The sequence below is a fragment of the Chionomys nivalis genome, chromosome 4 (genome assembly GCF_950005125.1).
Source record: "Chionomys nivalis chromosome 4, mChiNiv1.1, whole genome shotgun sequence".
NCBI classification, from domain to species: Eukaryota; Metazoa; Chordata; class Mammalia; order Rodentia; family Cricetidae; genus Chionomys; species Chionomys nivalis.
This window is the reverse complement of record NC_080089.1, coordinates 105,152,515-105,175,918: the sequence shown is the minus strand read 5'-3', so window position 1 is coordinate 105,175,918 and position 23,404 is coordinate 105,152,515. Positions and strand designations below refer to the sequence as shown.

The following is a 23,404-nucleotide window of genomic DNA, read 5'->3' as shown; positions in this document are numbered from 1 at the left end:
AGTCCTGTGAGGGTAGATACCAGGTCCCCAAGACAGAGAAATTTGGGGAGCTGGAGAAGGGGCATAGGAGAGCAGAGGCCTTTTAGAGGCTGTGCAGTTTGGAGCCAGTCTTCGCACCACCATTCCTGGGCATGCCCTCCACCTGGAACCACCAGCTTCAGAAAGAGCTATAGGCCCCCCTTTTGTCACAAGGAAGGGTTCATCCACATTCTGGGCAAGCAAGGCACTAATGCCTCCAAACAGCTCTCAACTTGTGATTGATGGGGTGTGAAGCTGAGTTCGGCAGCTTCCCTTCCCCTTGGGAGCAGTGTCAGTGTGAGAGCCACGCTCCTCATCAGCTCCCAGAATCCCCAGGAGTGTTTGGTTCCAGTCACCCAGAGTGTAACTAGTCTGATGACACCTCCTTCATTGGCTGCTCTCCTTGGTCTTCCTGCTACTCCTCTGCGGGTGCTCCACCTCCCACACTAACTACAAGCACTCGGGTCACCCGCTCGGGATCTGCTTTGGGAAAATTAAACACTGTACCGAAAGGGGAACAAAGCCGTTGAGCTGACAAACTGCAAGGAGTTCATACAATAGGCAGGGCCAAGGCTTGAATGGGAGGGAGGTCGGTCTTTGATACATCAACCTGCTATCAACGTGACCACAGAGTTGGCTAGAGGCAAGCCCTGTATCCTAAAGATGGGCAGTCAGTCACCCAGCCCGAGTAGCCCCAGTCTCAGGATGTATAGGATTAGGCGGAGACACCTGGGATCTGGCTGTTTTAGCTCATCTGCTCGTATCTAAGCAAGAATAACCCTGCTCTCTGTAAAGAAGGACGGGATAGGTCCTAAGGCTAGCACAGCCGGCTCCTCCGCCGCACCTGCTAGTGGTCTCAGTGTACACTATAGGATCTATTCTGTGGCTGGCTTTGTGTCAAGGTTGTGTCCTGGTTAGGACAGGGCAGCTGGGTTCCCCAACCCAAGGCCCAGGCTACAGCCCTAGTGTCCTCCAGGGGGCGCCGCTACAAAGCTGGTGGTTGGACACCTCAAGGCTCAGTTGTGATGGGCGGGCTCCGACCCCTAAAAGGCCTCAGGTTCCACGGGCTAGCTCCTGCTGAATGCACCCACAGTGGATTCGACTCAGAACGACGTCCGCTTCGGAGCTCACCATACCGGTGTTGTGTTGCTCGCCGCTGCCTCGTTTCTGTCATCGCCCCAGGTGGAATCCTAAATCCTGGCCGGTTGGATGTCCATATGCCTGTCTGTTCATTTTGGGTGACCGTGGGTCCGTGCACTCTACTCCTGCCGTGGCATGTGCAGAGTTAAGGCGGGAGGAGGTTTCCCCGAATCTGGGGAGGGGGAGCGAGGGGCGGACCTGGACCAGCCCCGCCCCACGCCTGAGCGGTGCCGGAGCCCCACCAGAGCCCAGCTTCAGCCCTAGCCAGAACCAGCGTCAGCGGAGGCGGAACAGCGGACCGGTGCCCTGGCGACATCAGAGATCCAGCGGGTGAGTCCCGCGGGAGGCTCGCTCAAGGGAAGTTTGGGGCATGAAGCTTAGAACCTTAATTAAGCCCAGTAGACAGACCCGCCCCCCACTCTCCTCTGAGCTGGAAGTTTGGGGCCAGGAGGTTGTCCTACCAAATCCTGGGACTGAGAGTGGAGATCCCCAACACACACACACACACACACACACACACACACACGAGAGAGAGAGAGAGAGAGAGAGAGAGAGAGAGAGAGAGAGAGAGAGAGAGAGAGAGAGAGAGAGAGAGAGAGCTAAAGAATGTGATCTTAGGGGACTCAGGAATCCAGCTGTTTATTCCTCCATGAAAAGCAAGCCCTGGACTAGACACCTTCAAATCCTGTAGTCATGAGATCCCCCACCAGTCCCTTCATCCCTCCCAGGGAATCTGCTGGCATTGCCACACCCCTGAGGATGGACTTGGAAAGGAGTGTGTAGTGTCTGTCCCCTTTGAATCCCTCACACCAAGACCGACTGACTGCTGATATAAAGGTTGTACTTTGTAGACTGGGCTGCTCCCTGTCAAGGACTGCAGGGGAGGGACCCTGATGGCTGTCTAGGCCACACTAGATGCCCGTGTGCAGAGGACTCAGGACTCCTCTCTTGGAAAACCAGGATAAGTCTTAATGGGAAGGAAGGGCGCTGGGATAGAGAGTTGGATTCTAGTCACTTTACCTCCCATTCCACTCGAAGCGATGAAGTTGCTAGTTTTCGATGTTCGGGGTGGGGAGAGCCCCCCCAGGCCTCTATGGGAAGTGAGAAAGCTGTCTGGGAATCTGGAGTCGATTCTCCTTTCCACTACAGAAGGATCTTCACCAGTGGAGTGCTAGTCAAAGGGAGCAGATCCTTCCCCATCAGTGACTTCGGGCCTGGCCTACCTCTAGCTGTGTGTCATTCATCTGTTTCTTGACAGTGGCCCTGATTCTTTGTTTTCCATCTCTCCTCCAGGTGAAGGCAAGGTCCCTTGGACTGGTCAGACACAGCCTTACAGCCCTGGCAGATTCAAGATGAGGCCCTATCGTGTCCCCCTCAGGGAGGCCCGCAGCCTGAACAAATAACATGGCCTGCCACTGGCAGTGAGCAACATGGCTTCAGGAGGTGGCCGGGCCTTTGCTTGGCAGGTGTTCCCCCCCATGCCCACTTGCCGGGTATATGGCACAGTGGCACACCAGGATGGGCATCTGCTGGTGTTGGGGGGCTGTGGCCGGGCTGGGTTACCTCTGGACACTGCTGAGACACTAGACATGGCCTCACACACATGGCTAGCGTTAGCACCCCTGCCCACTGCCCGGGCTGGTGCAGCTGCTGTGGTTCTGGGGAAGCAGGTGCTAGTGGTGGGTGGCGTGGATGAAGTCCAGAGCCCAGTAGCTGCTGTGGAGGCCTTCTTGGCTGATGAAGGCCGCTGGGAGCGTCGGGCCACCCTCCCTCAAGCAGCCATGGGGGTTGCGACTGTGGAGAGAGGTGAGTGGCTCATCAAGGAACGTCCCTCAGGTGCCCCTACAGCCTTCATTTTCTCTTCTCCTGACCGGGTCCATTATCTCAGAGACTGGATAGGTACTGTCTTAGACATGCCGTTGCCTCCTGAATCCTCTCTTATCTAGGCTTTCTGCAACTTGCTGCTTATTGCTTTTCTGGGCTGTGAGATGGGGGTCAGAGTCCAGAAGGCCCCCAGAAAGATGGGAGACCCCAGCCACTACCCTGTTCCATTCTTTGTTACTAAGAGACAGTGGGGGGTGTGGCCTAATGACTCTCATAGTTATAAATAGTCTGGAGTGGGGGAGGGGAGCAAGGCCTTGGCTCTGAGCCCAGCAAGTGCTTAAGTGCTTAGACCTCCCCCCACCACACACACACTAGGGATCCTGATGTGGACAAAGGCCAAACTGACCTAGAGGTGGTTGCCATGGAAGCCCCCAGCTGCCTGACACATCACCCAAAGGCCTGTCGATGTGCCCCTAGCTGACTTTGAACACCTAACAGAAGGCAAGGAACTACTCTAGTCAAACAGCGTGGTGCAGAGGTACTGCCAGGGGCTCACGGCTCTGTTCCACAGGCTCAGGCTCCTTTCCCAGTCCCAGGCCTTCCCCTCGCTGATCCCCTGAGTTCCCTTCCCAGACTGAGCTTCATGCAGAGCAAGTCTCTTTAGTCCCTCTACCACTGTCTTAATCTATCCCTCCCCTCTCCCACTAGGGGAGTGCCCCCCTAAACACACACACACACACCTTGTGGCCTCCTGGTCTGACCACCAGTCCAGGCTAGCCTGCTTAGATGCCAGATTTGGTTGCCATAGCGTCTCCAGGGAGACAGTGCTGGATTATAATTAGATCGGCTGCCTCCTGCTCTTCACTTGGAGGAGCCTAGGCCAAAGCTGGAATTCCAGTCTCCTAGTTCCCACTTCAGATGGGCAACAAAGTTTTTGACAAACACATGGGTCTCCATCCCCTCCCTGGGCCTGACCAAGGGAGTTCTCAGGGTGGGGTTCACCAGCCAGACATGGTTGTGGGGTCTGAAGTACTACTCTTCTCTGTGCAGACGGTATGGTGTATGCCCTGGGGGGAATGGGTCCTGACACGGCCCCCCAGGCCCAGGTACGGGTATATGAGCCCCGCCGGGACTGCTGGCGGTCGCTGCCCTCCATGCCCACACCCTGCTATGGGGCCTCCACCTTCCTACATGGGAACAAGATCTATGTCTTGGGTAAGTGATGAAGGATGTGGGAAAGGGAAAAAGTCCAGATGTCTCCATCCCTGTAGGTTGTCTGGAGTAGGGATCGGTTTTAGTCTGAGATGTCAGTATTTGACAAGTTTTGTTGTTGGTAATCCAGCCCTATTCTGAGGCCTCCTTGGTGGCCCAACTGGGGTTGGAAAATTAAATTCAGCGTCTGAGGGTTTACGTGGTCTCATGAATGACCGATAGTCCAGTGTGTACACAGCTGGGTGGAGTGGCCTGGGATGGACAGCTCAGCTATCTGGTAAGATGCCACCAAGCCCCGGGTACTTCATTCCTTTGACAGGAGGCCGCCAGGGTAAGCTCCCAGTGACTGCTTTTGAAGCTTTTGATCTGGAGACCTGTACGTGGACCCGACACCCAAGCCTGCCCAGCCGCCGAGCCTTTGCTGGCTGTGCTATGGCTGAAGGCAGTGTCTTTAGCCTGGGTGGCCTGCAGCAGCCTGGGCCCCACAATTTCTACTCCCGTCCACACTTTGTCAACACTGTGGAGATGTTTGACCTGGAGCACGGTGAGCAATACCCCTTCTAGTCTGTCCTGCTCCCTGTGGGATGCAAGGGCATTGTGTGTGTGTGTGCGCACGCGCCCTTACATCTGTGTGCATCTCTGTGCCTGTGTGCGTACACCTTATGTCTTCTCTCCCTCGCGCTGAGTGTGTCTGTGCACACGTGCCTCATGTCTGTATATGTGCGTACACATCTTAGATCTTCTCTTCCTCGTGGCTGTGTATGTCTATGTGTGTGCATCTTATGTCTTCTCTCCTTCAGGGTCCTGGACTAAGCTGCCTCGTAGCCTGCGAATGAGGGATAAGAGGGCTGACTTTGTGGTCGGCTCCCTAGGGGGCAACATTGTGGCTATTGGGGGCCTCGGTAAGTCTGCAGAGCTGAGGGAGAGGAGGCATGAAGCAGAAAAGAGTATCTCTAGAAGGACCGCCTTCTCTAGACTCTGGGGTCAGAGCTTTGCCAGCACTTTGCCCATCTGTAAATCAGGGGGCTTGTGGTTGTCCCAGCTCTCAGAGCGTCCCCCAGTGCCTGACTGGGGAAGTGACCAAATAGATGACCAAAGCAAGAATAAATGAATAAACAAAGATGAACTCTGGGCAATGAAGAGAAAGAACTGGTAGCAGGTGCTGGGGTAGTACTTACTGGGCCATTGTCTGGGAGAGGGAGTAAAAGGGCCTTGAGCCCCTTATCACCATCTATGTCCTTCGTGCAGGGAACCAGCCATGCCCTCTGGCCTCCGTGGAGAGCTTCAATCTGGCACGGCGACGCTGGGAGGCACTGCCTGCCATGCCTACAGCTCGATGCTCCTGTTCCAGCCTACAGGCTGGACCCCGGCTGTTCGTTATTGGAGGTGTGGCCCAGGGCCCCAGTCAAGCTGTGGAGGCACTGTGTCTGCGTGATGGGGTCTGAAGGCCTGGGGAGACCTGTCTACCAGAGCAGCTCAGTAGAGAAGCAAATTGGGCTCCTTTTCAGCGCTGAGGGAGCTCCCCATGGCTCTGTAGGATGAGGGAGGCACAGGAGAGGGCAGCTGAGTTACTGCCTTAGGTACTGGGGTTGGAGGAGCCTTTGTCTTTAGCACAGGACACACACGCTTACACCTGTTTTACCACCATCCACTCACAACCATAGCTAGCTCCAGCACTTATAGGTCCTCTGTGAACTCTAAAGTGGAAGAGAAGAGCCTTGGTCTCCCAGGATAGGCCCCGAGAGTTGACCAGGCCTTTGCCAGTGGCCATTCTGGAAAAGGCTGAGCGTCCAGCCTTCCCTGAGGGTCCCTGTGACCCTAGGAGTATTCTGAGGCTGGAGCTCACAGAAGAAATGGAGGAGAGAATATGGGGACTGCTGGAGGGCCAGAGGACTCTTGGCTTTGTGCCCTCTGACCTGGGGCAAGCCGTCTCACCTCTCTGTGCCTCGGCGTCCTCATTTGTGAATGGGGAGCTCTGAAGCTTTCCTGCCCCACCTACCTCACAGGGCTGTTGTGAGGACCCAGGGAGTTTGGATGTAGAAATAAAAAACCTGATGAAATCTGCTGTGCGGCTTTGATGCTCTTCCTGCCCTGCCCTCCTTTGGAGGCCTCCACTCTCCCGGGGACGAGAGCCCACAGGGCTCTTATGCTTTCTAACCTTAAGTGACCTGTGTCTCAACTCCAGCTAAGCCTCAGCTCTGGCTTAGGTAACGTAAGGCATCTTGAGTGTCAAGGTTAGGATGACCTTGAAATCACGTCCCCGTGGCTCAGTGGTGTGGTGGCTGGGGCAGTCTCCTTGTGGGGAGACATCTCTTGGGCAGGATTGTGTGGCCGAAGGGCCACACCCTTCAAGGCACCTGGCTCCTGGAGGGAGCTGCCCGCTCTAGGCTGCTCACTTAGGACCCTCAGGTTCTGTGTTCCCCATAGATACAGTGAGTAGAAGAGGGTACAGCTACTGAGAAGTTATTGGTCCCTAGAATCCACCCATGGTCAAGGCGACCTTCCTGGACTCTGAGTCTGCCGCAGGCCCTAGCCTTTCTCACTTAGTGGCAGGGCTTCCTGGACAGCTTCTCCTCAGCCCAGCACACAAGCATTGGCACAAATGCCATGGGAGCCAGACATAGGACCTGGCAGCAAGCTGATCACAGGCCCCTGAGACACCTTGGGCTGTCAGTACAAACAGGTCGCTATGTCAACTGACCCTGTTTAATGCTTGGGACCAATTTAAACACTCAGAAACTCCAGCATGAAGGTAGTGCTGCAGCAGCTTGGGCCTCGGGATTCCTGGGAGGTTAGGCAGCGTTTCAGCGGCTGGCTCTTGGGGTCTTACCTTGGTGCTACCACAAGGGCCACCCCGGGATGACCGGCAAAAGTTGTGCTGGTAGGTGGTATTGGCATAGGGAGGCTGGACCTGCACAAAGTGGACAAGGCGCTGGGGGAGCCTAGCGAGTCCTGTGCCTGACCGGAAATCAATCTGGTAGGAAGATTCCAGAGGCTGCTGCTGGCTCAGTTCCAGCTCGCAGGGTGCCCAACGCAGGAAGGTGTGTCTTTTCCACAGGCGTTCCAGGTCTTTCCGTCTTCCAATTCCCTGCAGCAGGCAGTAGGGGCCCTTCTCAACGGTACGGGCCCTTGGCCCACAGTCTTGGCATCCAGGATTTGCTTGGGCCCCATCTAATCCCATGACAGTTCGGTGATGCTGGCATTGTCCCAGACCTCCTAACCTGTACCCTACATCCTCAGTAATGCCATTCACCTTAGCATGAAGCCCCTGAGTGGGATATTTGTACACTGTTGGGGAAACTAGCCAAGAAAACCAAGGTGGAGTTGCCTCTGTCTGGGGAATGGGAAAGGTTAGGGAAAATAGATGAACTGCTTATTGAAGAAACCTTTGCTCTCCTAAAGGTTGTGTCTCTACCCTACCGGCTCCATCCTCTGTCAGTCAGGGACTCCTCCCCCTTCCTCTTTCCAGCACTCACTTTGTCGAAGGAAGTGCGGTTGTCGTGCTTGGAGAAGAAGTGTTGCCTTGCTGGCTCCTTGAAAGAAGATGAGAAGGAAGGTAAGGGGAGGGGGCATGCTTACCTGCTCCTGCAGATGCTGCTTCCTTTGGAGGGGGGAGGCTACTTCTAAACTGCTAAAATGCTAACACCCTGAAAGGGTAAAGAGGAATGAAAGCAATACCTCACCCCATCCTGTCTCTCTTGTGCTGAGAGTGCCCTAAATAGAAGCTCTGGGACCAGTGGATGTCTGCCAGGACACCCTGTCATCGGTGGAGGGCTTTCAGTCTAAGTTCCCAAGGATTAGGCTCAGTCTTCCTCCTCCACCCACATTCCCTGACAGCACAGCCAAGCTCTGTGCCCTCAATGACATCTGGAAATGACGATGTCTGTCTCTATTTGAGGGCATCTGCTGGATCCAGGCTCAATAGTCAGCTGCCAACTCCACATCGTCGTGACAAGGCATGGCAGAGCATCTCGAAACACATCACTGATGGATCACCTCCGAACTCATTTTCCCTAGAGTTCAGGCCATGGCACCTGACAGCGAGATCCAAATACTTGAGTCTTCTCTCCATTTTTTGTTTGTTTGTTGTTTTAATTTTTTTTTTTTTGAGACAGTGTTTCTGTGTAGCCTTGACTGTCCTGGAACTCACTCTATAGACCAGGCTAGCCTTGAATTCACAGAGATCCTCCTGCCTCTGCCTCCCGAGTGCTGGGATTAAAGGTGTGCGCCACCGCCACTTGCTCCAATTCTTTAAATTATGTATTTATTTATATTTATGTATGAGCGCTCTGCATGTACACCTGCACATTAGAAGAGGGTGTCAGATCATATTATAGATGTTGTGAGCCACCATGTGGCTGCTGGGAATTGAACTCAGGACCTCTGGAAGAGCAGCCAGTGCTCTTAGCTGCTGAGCCTCCTATTTGTTGTGAAAAGTCTTGCTACACAGCCCAAGCAGAATTGGAATTCACTATACAGTCCAGGTTGAACCTGAAGATCCTTCCCAGGTGCTGGAAGGCTACACTTGGCTTGTCCTGGTCAAAACCACCATCATCACCTCTTGCCTGAACTATCACAAGAGCTTTGCACCTATGTCTGTGCTTTTGAGATCCACACTCCCAGTCTATTGTCTTCTCACTAGCCAGAACTTCCCGTGTACAGAAACCATGCCAAAAATCTGCAAAAAGCTTTTCATGTTTGTAACAACCAAAATCATAATAGTGGTCATGAGAGCAGGAAGACAAAGGTCCTTCTCTCTGACTCTACTTCCGCCATACTAGTCTCTCTAAACACACCAAGGATTCCTTCCTTAGACCTGACCTGGTGAGATCTCCACAGATGGGGTGGGGATATCAGCAAGGACTGGCAACAAGCTCAGAAAAAATGCAGAATTTGGGGTATCTCAGTGGTAGAGTGCTAGTCCAGCTAGTCTGGGGCTCTGGATTTTTATCCCCAGAACTAGAAGAAAAAAGAGAGAAAAGGAGAGAGAGAGAGAGAGAGAGAGAGAGAGAGAGAGAGAGAGAGAGAGAGAGAGAGGGAAAGAAACTAGCTCCACCAAAGATTGATGGTTCAGTCAAATGAAGCCTGTGGTATAACTGTCTACCCTTTAGGCACTTCCTACCTCAGCTACTATATATCTGGAAGTAATCTCCAAATGGCATAACTCGATGAAGACAGGAAGCTGGCCAGCATCTTATAAACAATTGGCACTAAAATTCCAGGACTCTTGGAACTGGGGCCTTAACTCAGTGGTAGAGAGTGGGTTTTCAGCACACACCACACGCACACTTGCAAACCCCAAAATCAACTAATAATTAACCGACCAAAAGTCAAGATTTTTCAGAAGAAAAAAAGGAGAAACTTTTCAGACACTAGACCAGGCCAAGGGTTCTTAAACTTGACACTAAAATCAAAGTCAAAGAAGAAAAGGTACGGCAGGTGTGGTGGGCGATGCTGTCATCCCAGCTTGTGGGAGGTGGGAGCAGACAGATCAGCAGGCAGTGGTGGTGCACACCTTTAATCCCAGCACTCAGCACTCAGGAGGCAGAGGCAGGGGGATCTCTGTGAGTTCAAGGCCAATCTGGTCTTCAAGAGCTAGTTCCAGGACAGCTAGAGCCGTCACACAGAGAAACCCTGTTTCGAAAAAAAAAAAAAAAGAAAGAAAGAAAAAGAAAAGAAAAACAAAAGCCAATCAACCAACTAAACAAACAAACTAACAGACAAACTAACTAAAAACTAGACCTTATCAGACTTAAAATATTTCTGTTCTCAGGGACCACAGAGAGGGCTCAGTGCTTAAGTGTTCTTACTGCTCTCGCAGAGGATCCAGGTTCAGTTACCACATTCCTGTCAGGTGTCTCACAACCACATCATGCAGGCACACATTACACCCATAAAAATAAATATTTTAAAAAATTGTGCCAGGCATGACAGCTATCCAGCATTTAGGAGGCTGAGGTGGGAGGTCAGTCACCAGTTCAAGGCCAGCCTGGTCCACACAGGGAGACCCTATCTCCCAAAAAGATTTTCCTATGAAAATCCATAAGAAGAAGATGGTAAGCAAGCTACAGACAGACAGGGGAAAAATATACTTGCAAACCACATCCTCAAGAAGGACTAGAATCTAGAATATATAAAGAATGATATCATTACAATAGTAAAATAACAAACAAATCTAATAAGAAATGGGCAAATTAGATGAAGATATTTCACAGAAAGAAAAAAAAAAGAATATCCAGATGGCAAAGAACACGAAAAGATGCCTAACACCATTAAACACTGGAGAAGCACAGATCAAAATCGCAGTAAAACCTCATCACCCACGTATCAGAATGGCTAAAACTATAAATAGAGACAATGCCAAGTGTTAGTGGAAAAGCAGGGAAATTGGATCATTCATGCCCTGCTGGTGGGAATTTAAAATGGCAAGGTTACAATGGAAAACAGCTTGACAGTTTCTTTAAAAACTAAAGATGCCACTACCATATGATCCAGCAACTGAGCTTCTGGGCATTTATCCCAGAGAAAAGAAAACTTATGCTCACCCAAAGATCTGCACAAATGTTAACAGCAGCTTTATTTATAAGAGCCAAAATTGGAATCAGCTCAGATACTCTTTAATAAAGCAAATGCTCAAACAATCCAATCCATACAAACCATAGAACACTACTTAGTAATGAAAAGAAATGAGCTATTTATAGCCAAAACTCCTTGGATGACTCTCCAGGAAATTACACTGAGCCAGAAAAACCAACCTCCGAGGTTGCATACTATATTATTACACTTACATGGCAGTTTTCCCCTTTAAGTCACTGATTTGTTGAGACAGGATTTCACACTGCAGCTCAGACTGTCCTGGGCTCACTGTGTAGCTTAGGCTAGCCTCAAACTTGTAGCCATCCTCCTACCTCAGCCTCCCAAGTGCTGGAATTATAGAGGTGGGCCACAATGCCTGGATGATTTTTTTTTTCTTTTGAGACAAGGTCTCCCTGTGTAGGCCTGGCTGACCTGGAAGTCACAGGTTTCCTGCCTTCTTAGTAGCAGAATTCTAAGCGTGAACCGTGACACTTATCTAAACATTTTCAAGCAGCAGAATTTTAGAAGTGAAAGCAGATTGGTAGGAACTGGGAAGGAGCAGAGGCACAGGAGGCAGGCAGGTATGCTGGTAAAAGGCCAGCACCGTGGTTCTTGGTGATGCGTGTCAGAAAGTTAACTCTGCTGGTCTCTATGTGAACCTGCGCTGGGTAACACCCTATCAATCCAAGTGCATGTATACCAATGCAAATACAAACGTGGCAATTTCAATGAGATTGGTGAATTGCAATCATGTTAATTGCTATAGTGTTGTAAAATGTTTCTGTTAAGAGAAAACTGGGCAAATTACAGATGGGTTCTCCAGTATTTCTTTTAAGCATTTATTAATGTATAATCATTTCAATGAAAAAAAATCTAAGGCCTGTAAGATGAAAGGTGTCTACATGTGTGAAGTAAGTAAATAAACAAATGTCACCAGGCATTGTTGCGTACCCCTGTAATCCTAAAACAAAGGAAGTAGCTGGGTTATAAGTTCAAGGTTGAACTGGGTGCAGTTCAGTTAGCAGAGTATGTGCGCATCATGCACAAGCCTCGAGGGTTGTCTCACCAGTGCATAAAGTGGAATGCTGTGGGATATTTGTAAGCTCTGTGAAGATGTGTTGCTGTCATAAAAAGCTGAACAGCCAATAGCAGAAAGTACGGGTAGAATTTCTGAAAGAAGAAAGAAAGAAAGAAAGAGGAGGAGGAAGCTAGGCATACAGGAAATGCCAGGAGACACAGAGAGAAAACAGGAGGTGTACGAGAGGTGATGCCGTGTGATGGTAGATTAATATAAATGGGTTAATTCAAGTTATAAGAGCTAGTTTAGAACAAGCCTAAGCTATAGGCCAACTTTCATAATTAATAAGAAGTCTTTGTGTCATTATTTGAGAGATGGTTGGTGGAACAGAAAAAGATTCATTAAATATGGCATCCAACATGGGGGCAAGTATTCCACATAGGACCTGAGAAAGCTTTTTTTAAAAGTTTGAAATGCACAAACATGGAACCAGACACAGCCTCCTAGTCCCACAGTCTCTCAGGTGGGCCACAACATACAGAGACGTGGCTCCAAGCCATGCCAGCAGGTGTGTGAGCCAGTCAGTGCCATGTGCAGAGCCGAGAAGCAGATTTAAGGTTTCCTCATGTTATCAGAGAAGGCTGCAGGCACATTGTAAAGTGGTCCAGACCAAGAAAAAAGGGTATAGTCATAGGAAAAAATAGTTTAAAAATAATGAAGTAAAGTCTTTAAAGAGAGAGTAAAGAAATATAAAGGAAAAAAGCCACATAAAGATGGGAGATACACAAGGCATCTGGATCTTGTATGGTGCTTTGTTGACTTTGAGTTTTTTGAATGTTGAACAAATAGCAGCTACTGAAAGACATTGGATTATGGGAGGAACTGCTGAAGTAAACCAACCTATATGCTGTTGGGGAAAGGGTTGCTTGTTCGTCCAGGCTGCCCAGCCACAAAATAACCACTCAGAAACCATATTATTTGCAATACTATTTGACCAATAGCTTAAATGTATTTCTGGCTAAACTCATATCCTAAACTAACCCGTCTCTATTATTCTGTGTATAGCCACGTGGCTGTGGCTTACCAGCTAAAGTGCCCAGCATCTATCTTAGGCAATAGATGCATGACTTCTCTCTGACTCTGCCTTCCTCCTCCCATGCTAAAGTTTTCTTTATTCATTAACCAATAAAATCAACACATAAACAGAAGGACCTCCAACACCAATATACACCATCACACAGACATACACACAGGCAAAACACCAATGCACATAAATTAAAAATAAATAAATTATTTAAAAAAGAATTTGAAAAAAATAATGTGAAGTTTTAGTTTTTGAAAGCAATTTAGGAGGCCGGGCGGTGGTGGCGCACGCCTTTAATCCCAGCACTTGGGAGGCAGAGGCAGGCGGATCTCTGTGAGTTTGAGACCAGCCTGGTCTACAAGAGCTGGTTCCAGGACAGGCTCCAAAACCACAGAGAAACCCTGTCTCGAAAAACAAAAACAAACAAACAAAAAAAGAAAGCAATTTAGGATAATAAAGAAATACAGGTTAGCCATTTATGTCATCTATGACAATTAAACTTATAGACATGTTACATATGTTTTCCCAGTCAAATAGAGCTATATTTTAGCTAGATAAATGGTCTTCAAACACTTCATAGAGCTATAAAGTATGGCATGCAAGGTGTTTTAATAAAATAAGGCTTTTTCATGACAATGAGATGTGTCTGCTCCTGGCAGCAATAAATCTACTTCAAGAAAAGATGATGGGTATCAAAGAACCTCCATATGGAGTTTGCTTTTACTGTGGCAAAGTTAACCACTGGTCAAGAAACTACCCTCACCTCCACTGCTGAAAGTATGGTGTCCAAATTGGCCAAGCAAAACACAAAACTGCCAAACTTTGCCAAGACAAGATAGGACACCCCTTCAAAATTCCTGCTTCACCAAAAAGCCTGTCAGATAACAAAGGCCTATAAGCCAAAGCTGTATACCCTAATATTGCAAAGGAACCTTTGGTGATTGTCCAGGCAGCCAGTTATCTCTATTGTTTCTTAGTTTTGGAAGTTGCTTGCCCTGCACCTTCCTATTTAATCAGGTAATATTATATCCTTCTCAAGTCTGTGATGGGGTTGAAGATTAGACATTTATTACAGATTTTCTTAGTTTTGATAGAAAGTAAATCAGGTATAAAAGTTTGTACTCATCAAGACAGGATAGATAACGGAGTGTTTTCTTTGAATTTTCCAATACTAATGAACTGGACATTGTGAATGTAATTCATACCTGATAACTGTACTTATTGTATATAGTTTTGCTATGTTAGAGTTAAAACTTTTGCTTTTCATTTATACAGAAAAGGGTAAATGTTATGGGACATTTGTACATTGTATGAAGATGGATTGCTGTGGTTGTTGTAATAAAAAGCTGAATGACAATAGACAGGAGATAAAGTTGGGATTTCTAGGGAGAGAAAGGAAGAAGAGTAGGAATCTAGGCATGCAGGAGACACCAGAAGACATGGGAGGAAACAGGAGGTAAGAGAGGAAGAAAGGTAATGCCATGTCAGAGTAGATTAATAGAAATTTAAGTTATAAGAACTAGTTAGAAACAAGCCTAAGCTATAGGCCAAGCTTCATAATTAATAAGAAGTCTCTATGTCATTATTTAGGAGTTAGCTGGCAGGACAGAAAAAGTCTTGTTACAATGCAAGTGATGGCACATTCCTATGATATCAGCACTTGGGAGGTAGAGGCAAGATGGCCAGAAATTCAAGGCCATTTTCAGTTCCAAATGATTAAAGACCCTCTCTCCCAAACAACAACAAAGTTCTAGTTCACCCACATTTACACAGGGAATTCAAAGCTAGCCTGGGCCAGCCTTAAAGAATAAATAATAAATAGGTGTGGGGGAGTGGATCCTGTGAAGCTAGGTCAGTCCTCAAAGTGCTTGCTCTGCACACATGAGGATCTAAGTTCCATCCCCAGAACCCACATAAGAAGTGAGGTATGGTGGTGCACCCTTGTAACCTCAGGCCTGGGAAAGCAGAGACAGAAAGATTCCTCGGGACTTGTTGGTCAGCCAGGTTAGTTGAATTAGCAAATCCCAAGTCCTAGAGGAATCCCTGTCTCAAGGTGGATACGACGACATATATATATATATATGTGTGTGTGTGTGTGTGTGTGTGTGTGTGTGTGTGTATGTGCACACAAACACACGCACAAAAAAATGACATTCTGAAAGCCCAGGACAAGCTCCAACTGACCTCTAGGTTTCTCCCATCTCTATTCTTAGCAGCAGAGTCACACACAGCCTAGAACGGACGCCTCTGTTGTTGGAGACAACTCTGGCTCTGGAAACTCATTATTCCTACAGTGGCAGGATAATCTCTCAACTCCCACTGATTCCAGTTTTGCTCGCTCACAACTGTGGGAGCCTGGTGAGAAGGGAGTCATTTCCTCTCCGCCCAGGCAGCTCTGGGTATTCTTGCCCTTCAGACGAAGTATCAGCTGCATCTTTTGTCTCCCAACCATTTAGGCTTCTCTTCTCTTGAGGGGCCTGTGGTATCTGAGCACATGGGACTAGAGACATAAGTCTTGATTAAGAAGCCTTAGGAAGAAAGATAGGTTCCGCTGGGAAGGGGCAGTGTTTACACGTGGGAGAGCCAAGGGTCCTGGGGAGATTGGACAGTATCAAGTCAGTGGGGGTCTGTGTCGGATGGAGACAGTGTGCATGGGGTGGGGCAGGGACACAGCACTGCAGCCAAAGGACCTGCTGTGTCCAAGAGTGTCTGTGACTCTTCTTGTCTGACTTCAGGAACAAACGGGACTGATATTACAGTTCCCAAGCGCCAGGCAGGTAAAGGATAGAAAAAAAATCCATCTGGTTTCGAAGGAAAATAAAAGAAGAAAAAAAAATTTTTCCCATACCCGAATGTCATAGATGAAAATTTCACCTGCTCTAACCCAGAGAAAAGCATTGCTGCATCTCAGGAAGGCTTTTAAACAAACAGCTAGAGCTGCAATCAGCCTGCTGAAGCTGGCACCTCTCAGCCAATGGGAAGTAAAATGCGCACATTCCCTGGGCAGCCCTATTAATTAAAATAGGCTTAGACTGAGAAAGAGCCACGAGACTTGACATTTATTCAATCAAGCTCCAATACATAGAGATCAAGCTGCTTGGGGCATTTAATAACACTAGAAAATGCCTCAAGTCTTCAGTTGGCTCATCAGCCAAAACATGTCTCCTGTCTGTTCCTGAAGGGCGGGTTTAACAAATCAAGAGGATGCTTGCTCTCTGGGATGAGTGCTGTCTGAAGGAAAGTGTCGAAATCCAGGGCAAGGCCGGGCGGTGGTGGCACACGCCTTTAATCCCAGCACTTGGGAGGCAGAGGCAGGTGGATCTCTGTGAGTTCGAGACCAGCCTGGTCTACAAGAGCTAGTTCCAGGACAGGCTCCAAAACCACAGAGAAACCCTGTCTCGAAAAACCAAAAAAAAAAAAAAAAAAAAAAAAAAAAAAAAAGAAAAGAAATCCAGGGCAAGGTTCTGCACCGCTTCTGCCTCTGTACTACCAGCTCACGTTTCCTTTCTCTCTCTTTGGCTTAGGACAAGATGACCTCGGGCTCAGTATGTAGCAAGGCTACCTTTGAACTCCTGACCTTCCTGAATTTACCTCCCAAGTTCTGGGATGGCAGGTGTATGCCACCACACCCAGGTTTCAAAAGGAAGGAGGGTGCTGATGGGCAATCAGAAGCTGCTTTGGGCCCAGTTTTGTAAGTGTTGACAATAAGTCCTTCCAACTGGAAATGCTAAGAAACATGGCAACCTCCAAGATCCAGCTGTCAGCCTGAGAAAGCAGTTCCTGAAGAACCCAGATGGCAGATCCCAGAGGACCTGGCAAAAAGCTGGGGAACAGGAAACTTCAGTGGGTGGGATGTGTTTCTCTGGGCTTTCCTCTTCCCCGTCCTTGTTTAGAAGGCAGAGTGAGTACATACATCACTATGACCACTGGGAAACCCGAGGAGGAACAGGAAAATAGGGAGATATTTCTTGTCCCCTTCTGCCCTTGGCCGACTATGTTTCTGTTCTCAGGAGCCTTGATTATTTTGGGGCTCCTCCCTACACACCTTTCTCTTCTGGATTCTAAAATCCATGTTGCCTCTTTCGAAAGATCTCTTTCGGCCCTTCTGGGATAACAGTAAAGGCCATTTGCCAGTCTTTTTGTTTGTTTGCTCAGTTTTGTTTTGAGACAGGGTCTGGATTCAAACACACTATAAAGTTGAGGAACACTTTGAATACATGATCCTCCTGTGTGCTGGGATTATGAGCATGTGCCTTGTCTATTCAATGCTCTGGATCAAATCCATGGCTTTGTGCTCACTAGACAGACACTCCACCTGACTACTGAGCTACTGAGTTTCACCTCCAACCTATGTGTTTGAGCCAGGGCATTGCTATGTAGCTGTGACTACTAGAGACATGTACAACCAAGCCAGACACTAGCTGGGCGTGCTGGCTCACGGTGTAATTCTAGATTTGAGACACTGGAGCAGGAGGATTGTTATGTGTTCAAGGCCAGCCTGAGCTACAGAATGAGACCTTGTTTCAATTCTTATCCTCCCTCCAAAACAAAATCTTGTGAGGCCATCTTTTCCTAAGGCCTCAGTACCTGCTGTTTTTTGTAAGCAAACACCCCTGAGTTTTCCTATTTTGAGGGTGCTTCTCAGTGCTGCGACCCTGACTGGTGTACACATCTCAGCTTCTCCTTGTCTACAGGCATGAAAATGGTGGAGGGCTAGGCCTGCATCCTCCTCCTCGGCTCTTGAATTTCATTTCTGCTCTTCTAAGCCACCTGTGCTCCCTGTCCTCCCAGTCCTCCCCGGCAAGGTATGCTGGCTGATACTAGCCACCACCTGCCAAAGAGGAGGTTTCCTGCTCATGCCCAAGTCCTAGGCCTGGGAGGCTGGTCATGGATTTTTGGGGCCTCAAAAAAATCTGAAATTAAGGGAAATTCAGCAAAATTCAAGATTTGCTTTCTTGATTTTGAAGGTTCTATTCCCCATTGCTACCCACCCTAACTTGGCTTAGAACCTTCTCCCATCCAGAAGGACCCATAAACAAAACTGCCTACTTTGGTACTCTTTTCTACCCTTTTGGTAGAGATCTACCTCAATCAAGGACAAGGGTCCAGACCTCCTGCTATCCCAGGGGTAGGCTGTTCCCAGCTGCCTGTCTTGTCAAAACTGAGATGACGCTCTTGAGAAGAGGCAGGGATAGACCGGGTGGTGGTGGTGCATGCCTTTCATCCCAACACTCGGAAGGCAGAGGCAGGCGGATCTCTGTGAGTTCGAGGCCAGCCTGGTCTACAAGAGCTAGTTCCAGGGCAGGCTCAAAAATAAAAACAATAAAAACTACAGAGAAACCCTGTCTCAAGAAACAAACAAATAAAACCCCCAAAAACAAAAAGAGAGAGAAAGAGGCAGAAATAACCCTCTCCTTCCCACTGCCCTCAGGGATGCCCTGTACCTCACATCTCTGCAGGAACACTGCTGGAGGAGGGGGCTTGGCTGCAAGGCGGTACTCTCCAGCGCTCTCACTCTTGACCTGACCCCGGTAGTGCCCGTAGAAGCCACTGTTGTGCTGAAACAAGTTAGAGGTGAATGATGGTAAAGTCCACTTAAATCCCTACCCCAGACTTCCAAGAAATCTAATGTCAGAAACTCCTCCAGTTTTTGACATTAGAATTTGCAGAGGAGCAATACTCCTGCTTGGGGGTCAGCACAGAGCTGTCCCCATCCTTCATTGGGACAAATGGTCTCAGCGTGTTGATCTATGTGTGTGTGGAAGGGAAAGGGCATTGTCTAGTCAAAGCATACTCTTCTTTTCCTTTTTTTCTTTTTCTTTTCTTTCCATTTTTTTCTTTTGAGACAGGGTTTCTCTGTGTAACAGCCTTGGCTGTCCTGCCGGAACTCACTCTGTAGACCAGGCTGGCCTTGAACTCACAGAGATTTAGCTGCTTCTGCCTCCCAAGTGCTGGGATTAAAGGTGTATGCCAGACTATATTTCTGTAGGTAAAGCTACTGTTGAGTGGGGCGGTGCTTCCCTTAGATCTGAAAGCATGTCCGCTTTGTTTCTCTCCCCAAATATTAATAGTGGGTCAAGGGCCCTGAGAACCAAGAATCCAATAGCTGTTTCTTTTAACCTACTGACAAGGCTGTGAACACTCGTTTGCCATATACTCTGCTATTCTGGGGCAAAAATGAGCACCTCTGGACATGGGTCACTCAAGGAAGACCTTCCCAACAGAGAATATAACCAATAGAGACCCTTCCAGATACACCACAGGAAGGTACTAGTGAAAACCAGAAATGAGTGCTCGTCAGCCAGGCATGGTGGCTCATGACTGTAATCTAAGCAGTGGCTATGTCTGAGGTGGGAGGGTACTGTGAATTTAGGGCTATACTGAGCTACATAGAAAGTTCTGGGGCCAGCCTGAGCTACAGTGTAGAAGACTGTGTCTCAAAAACATAAAAAAATAAACAAAGGACAAGAGAGTAGAAGGAGCTGTGCTGGAAATATAAGGGGTTCAGGTGTACTCAGAGTGCGGTGAGAGAGGGGAGGGGAGGTAAAAATGATCAAATACATTTACATATATGAATTATATGGCCAAAGAATAAAACATTTATTTTAGTGCTGTAGAGTTCACTAGGTAATAACACTGGTTGCTCTTCCAGAGAATCTAAGTTTGATCCCCAGCACCCAAATGGTAACTCCCAAGCATCTATATTCCTAGTTCTAGGGAATCTGATGCCACCTTCTGGCCTCCTTGGGCACCACACACACATATATACATACAGAGAAAACATTCATACACATAAAAGAACAAAAAGTTCATTTTTTAAAGAGAAAATTTCTGTGGAAGGACTGTTCTGTGCTGATATCATTCAGGGACTCTTATGACCCAACCCTTTTGTAGATCAGAGTCCTCCATAGTCATAACCCTAAGTAGAGGGGGTTGTCTTGAGGCTGGCCTCCAGCCCAACAGTGGGCTCTCGAGATCTCCTCCATTTCACTGAAGATTTGCACCTGACTGTCTCCCTGGTCCTGCACTATGTGTGGGCTCCCCCACTCCTTAGTCAGTCTAGCATATTTGAGTTCAACACCATTCACTGTGTTCCAGGGGGGATGAGCCTAGGAAATAAATAAAAATATTCCCGCCGGGCGATGGTGGTGCACACCTTTAATCCCAGCACTCGGGAGACAGAGGCAGGCAGATCTCTGTGAGTTCGAGACCAGCCTGGTCTACAGAGCAAGTTCTAGGACAGGCTCCAAAGCCACAGAGAAACCCTGCCTCGAAAAACCAAAAATAAATAAATAAATAAAAATTAAAAAATTAAAAAATAAATAAAAATATTGATATCCTGATGTTGCCAATTAGAGAACAATTAGTCCTGAAGGTTTAATGAATCTTGGAAAGACAATGAAGAACTGAATGCTATAAGCTAAGAGGCTGGCTGGCTAGCAAGAGAGCAGGGAGCAAGGCAACTTTCAGGGGTCTGGAGATATGGAGGGGGAGAGGGCAGCTCAAGGCCTCTGCCCACCCAGATAAGGATGCTGATGCGGTTGGCACCTCACTTTGTCTTCATGACTCACAAAGACTTCGCACTGGCCAGAGGGCCAGGATTAACTCTTACCCAGGAGCCAATTAAAGCACTTTGCATCCTTCCACGAAGACAGCCAAAAAGGGAAACTTTCCTCTTGTCTTTTTGATGCTACATCTGAGGAGAGAGAACCTCAAGAGGTTAGCTTTTTGTTGCTTAGTAACAAAAGGAGGCTGTGACTGCACAATGCAGCTGTCAAGGCGGGACCCAGGTTCTTGCTCTCCTGTCTGACTGCTCTGCTGAGAGAACTCCAGCTCTGGTCATTGGGGTCCTGGGAGAGTCTTTATACAAACATGCAGAGCTCCACAGTAGAGCTTATGAACTCACAGCCAGTGAAACATTAAAGACCACGTTAGAGGCAAACACTGTCTTAAAGGCTCCATAACAATACTGCTAGGGACATCAATTTAGAAAGCATTTTATAAGGTCAGAAAAAAAAATCAAAGAGTTGATTGCTCTTAGGAGAAATTCCTACCTCATAATCAAGCTTTGCCTACTTATGCCAGGTTTTATGTTACTAGGAATGCCATTTTTCTTTGTCTTGTTTTATGTTTCAAGACAGAGTTTCTCTGTGTGTATTCCTGGCTGTCCTGGAACTTGCTCTGTAGACCAGGCTGGCCTTGAAGTCACAGAGATCTGCCTGCCTGTGCTACCCAGCCCAGTCACCACCATCATCTAGGAATGCCACTTTTTACAAGTGAATGCCATAGGACTTACATGAGGGGGAAGAGATTTGGCGTTACAGTCTAATTTTGAGCTAATTTGGGCCAATTATATACTTTCCATTTTATCTAAACAGGAAAATGAGCAGTTCTTTTTTTTTTTTTTTTGCCAAAAGAAGCTGGCTATCCAGAAAGGTTCCAATAGAAGCTCAATTGCAAGGTCAGGGGAAAAAAAGAGCTAGGTGAGGTAGGACAGAAAGAGAAGAAAAAAGATTATTTTATTGATGAGGGATATCTTTCTGTATGCTGTGAATATGTGTTACTCTCACTGGTTGATAAATAAATCTGCTTTGGCCTATGGCAAGGCAGGATAGAACCAGATGGGAAATCCAAATATAGAGATAGGTGAAGAGGGGCAGAGTCTGGGAGATACCGTCCCACCACTGAGGAGGCAAGACATGTAGAAAATGAGGTAACACCATGGCCATGTGACAACACATAGATGAATAGAAATGGGTTAATTTAAGATGTAAGAGCTAGCTAGTAATAAGCCTGAGCCATCAGCCAAACATTTAGAAGTAATATTAAGCTTCTGAGTGGTTATTCAGGAACTGGGGGGCAAGAGTGAAACCTCCAATTGCATTTTATTTTATGTGAATGAGTGTTTGTCTTCATGTGTGTGTATGAGCACCACATGCATGCAGTACCCATAGACACCAGAAGAGAGTGTTGAATTTCCCTGGATCTGGACATACAGGAAGTTATGAGCTTTTATGTAGGTGCTGGGAACTGAACCTGGGTCCTCTGGAAGAGCAATTAGTGCTCTTAACTGCTGAGCCATCTCTCTCTACTCTCAAATTTGTCAGAAACAAGCTGACCTATTCGAATGTGCTTCAAAGGGGGAGTGAGGATTGAGGAAAGAAATAGACAAGAGACAGAAGATAGTGTTGGAAGGGCTTCCAGTGAATACGGTATCTGCCCAAAGTCATTTCTCATAACCCTTATAAACCCCAAGGAGAAAGGGAGAGCAAAATCCTTCCATATCATGACACAAGGATCAAGCAAGTGTAATTACTTCCAAATTCTCGAAACATCCAATAACCATGCCTTAGATCAAACATCCAGTTATCTGGCCTTGAGGATCAAGAATAGGTTTGAACCTTAAGTCAAGATGGAATGGAGTCAAATCTTTGGGTTTCCACACAAATTAAAACAAACAAGCAAACAAACAAAAAAACAAAGTTCAACAACAGAAAACAAATGTCGCTGTGCTGTTGCCAGGAAGTCTATCCCCGTGTTCCTCGCACATCAATATAAAGTGATTCATAGTAGTGATACACCTCTCCTATCCGGTACTAGAAACGCATGAACATCAAATGTTACAGAATTGTCTTCAGATTTGGGGTTTGTCTCAGTTACTTTGCTGTTGCTTTCATAAAATATCCTGACTCAAGGGATATTGGGTTTATTTTGTCTCATAATTCATCACAACTAGGAAGTTACAACAGCAAGGGCTTGTGGTAGTTCAGCCAGTCAAGGAGCAGAAACTGGGGCTGGAAGGGCTCAGTGGTTAAGGTACTGGCTACTCTTGAAGTACACTTGAACGCATTGGCACAAGAGACCACTTCCTAAATATAACCCTAGTAGCATAGACACTGAGAGCAACAATTAATAAATGGGACCTCCTGAAACTGAGAAGCTTCTGTAAAACAAAGAACACGGTTGCCAGGCGGTGGTGGCGCACGCCTTTAATCCCAGCACTCGGGAGGCAGAGGCAGGCGGATCTCGAGGCCAGCCTGGTCTACAAGAGCTAGTTCTGGGACAGGCACCAAAAAAAAAAACCAAAGAACACGGTCAACAAAACAAAACAACAGACTACAGAATGGGAAAATATTTTTACCAATCCTATGTCAGACAGAGGACTGATCTTCAAAATATACAAAGAACTCAAGAGCTGGGCAGTGGTGGCGCCCGCCTTTAATCCCAGCACTCGGGAGGCAGAGGCAGGTGGATCTCTGGGAGTTCGAGGCCAGCCTGGTCTACAAGAGCTAGTTCCAGGACGGGCACCAAAGCTACAGAGAAACCCTGTCTCGAAAAACAAAAAACAAAACAACAACAACAAAAAAAAAAAGAACTCAAGAAACTTAACATCAAAAGAACAAATAATCCAATAAAAAATGGGATACAGATCTAACCAAAGAAATGTCAATAGAGGAATCTCAAATGGTTGAATGACGCTTAAGGAAATGCTCAGCATCCTTAGCCATCAGAGAAATGCAAATCAAAACAAC

The 23,404-nt window shown here is 47.5% G+C and overlaps 2 protein-coding genes across 2 annotated transcripts; one reads left to right on the top strand and one right to left on the bottom strand.

Annotated features, from left to right (window-relative positions):
• Positions 1 to 1,051: 1,051 nt before the first annotated feature.
• On the top strand, positions 1,052 to 6,223 carry Klhdc8b (kelch domain containing 8B). Its single transcript, XM_057767639.1, has 6 exons — positions 1,052 to 1,488; positions 2,452 to 2,964; positions 4,033 to 4,197; positions 4,514 to 4,738; positions 4,995 to 5,096; positions 5,443 to 6,223. The coding sequence occupies exons 2-6, from the start codon at positions 2,589 to 2,591 to the stop codon at positions 5,637 to 5,639; spliced, it is 1,065 nt and encodes a 354-aa protein (XP_057623622.1). The 5' UTR covers positions 1,052 to 1,488; positions 2,452 to 2,588; the 3' UTR covers positions 5,640 to 6,223.
• Positions 6,224 to 6,886: 663 nt separating this feature from the next.
• Positions 6,887 to 20,511, bottom strand: C4H3orf84 (chromosome 4 C3orf84 homolog). The gene is made up of 4 exons (XM_057766251.1): positions 20,485 to 20,511; positions 18,317 to 18,430; positions 7,671 to 7,727; positions 6,887 to 7,303 (listed from the first exon to the last, which is right to left on the bottom strand). The coding sequence occupies exons 1-4, from the start codon at positions 20,509 to 20,511 to the stop codon at positions 6,887 to 6,889; spliced, it is 615 nt and encodes a 204-aa protein (XP_057622234.1).
• Between the last annotated feature and the right edge of the window lie 2,893 nt (positions 20,512 to 23,404).

Coding starts and splice junctions, on each gene's coding strand:
- C4H3orf84 (XM_057766251.1), bottom strand. CDS start 20,511: ATGCAAAGTGCTTTAATTGGCTCCTGG. Junction 7,728..18,316: donor TGTTCCTGCAGAGATGTGAG/GTACAGGGCATC, acceptor TCTTCTTTCAAG/GAGCCAGCAAGGCAACACTT. Junction 7,304..7,670: donor ACCGCACTTCCTTCGACAAA/GTGAGTGCTGGA, acceptor ACCGTTGAGAAG/GGCCCCTACTGCCTGCTGCA.
- Klhdc8b (XM_057767639.1), top strand. CDS start 2,589: ATGGCTTCAGGAGGTGGCCGGGCCTTTGCTTGGCAGGTGTTCCCCCCC. Junction 4,198..4,513: donor GAACAAGATCTATGTCTTGG/GTAAGTGATGAA, acceptor TTCCTTTGACAG/GAGGCCGCCAGGGTAAGCTC. Junction 5,097..5,442: donor TGTGGCTATTGGGGGCCTCG/GTAAGTCTGCAG, acceptor TCCTTCGTGCAG/GGAACCAGCCATGCCCTCTG.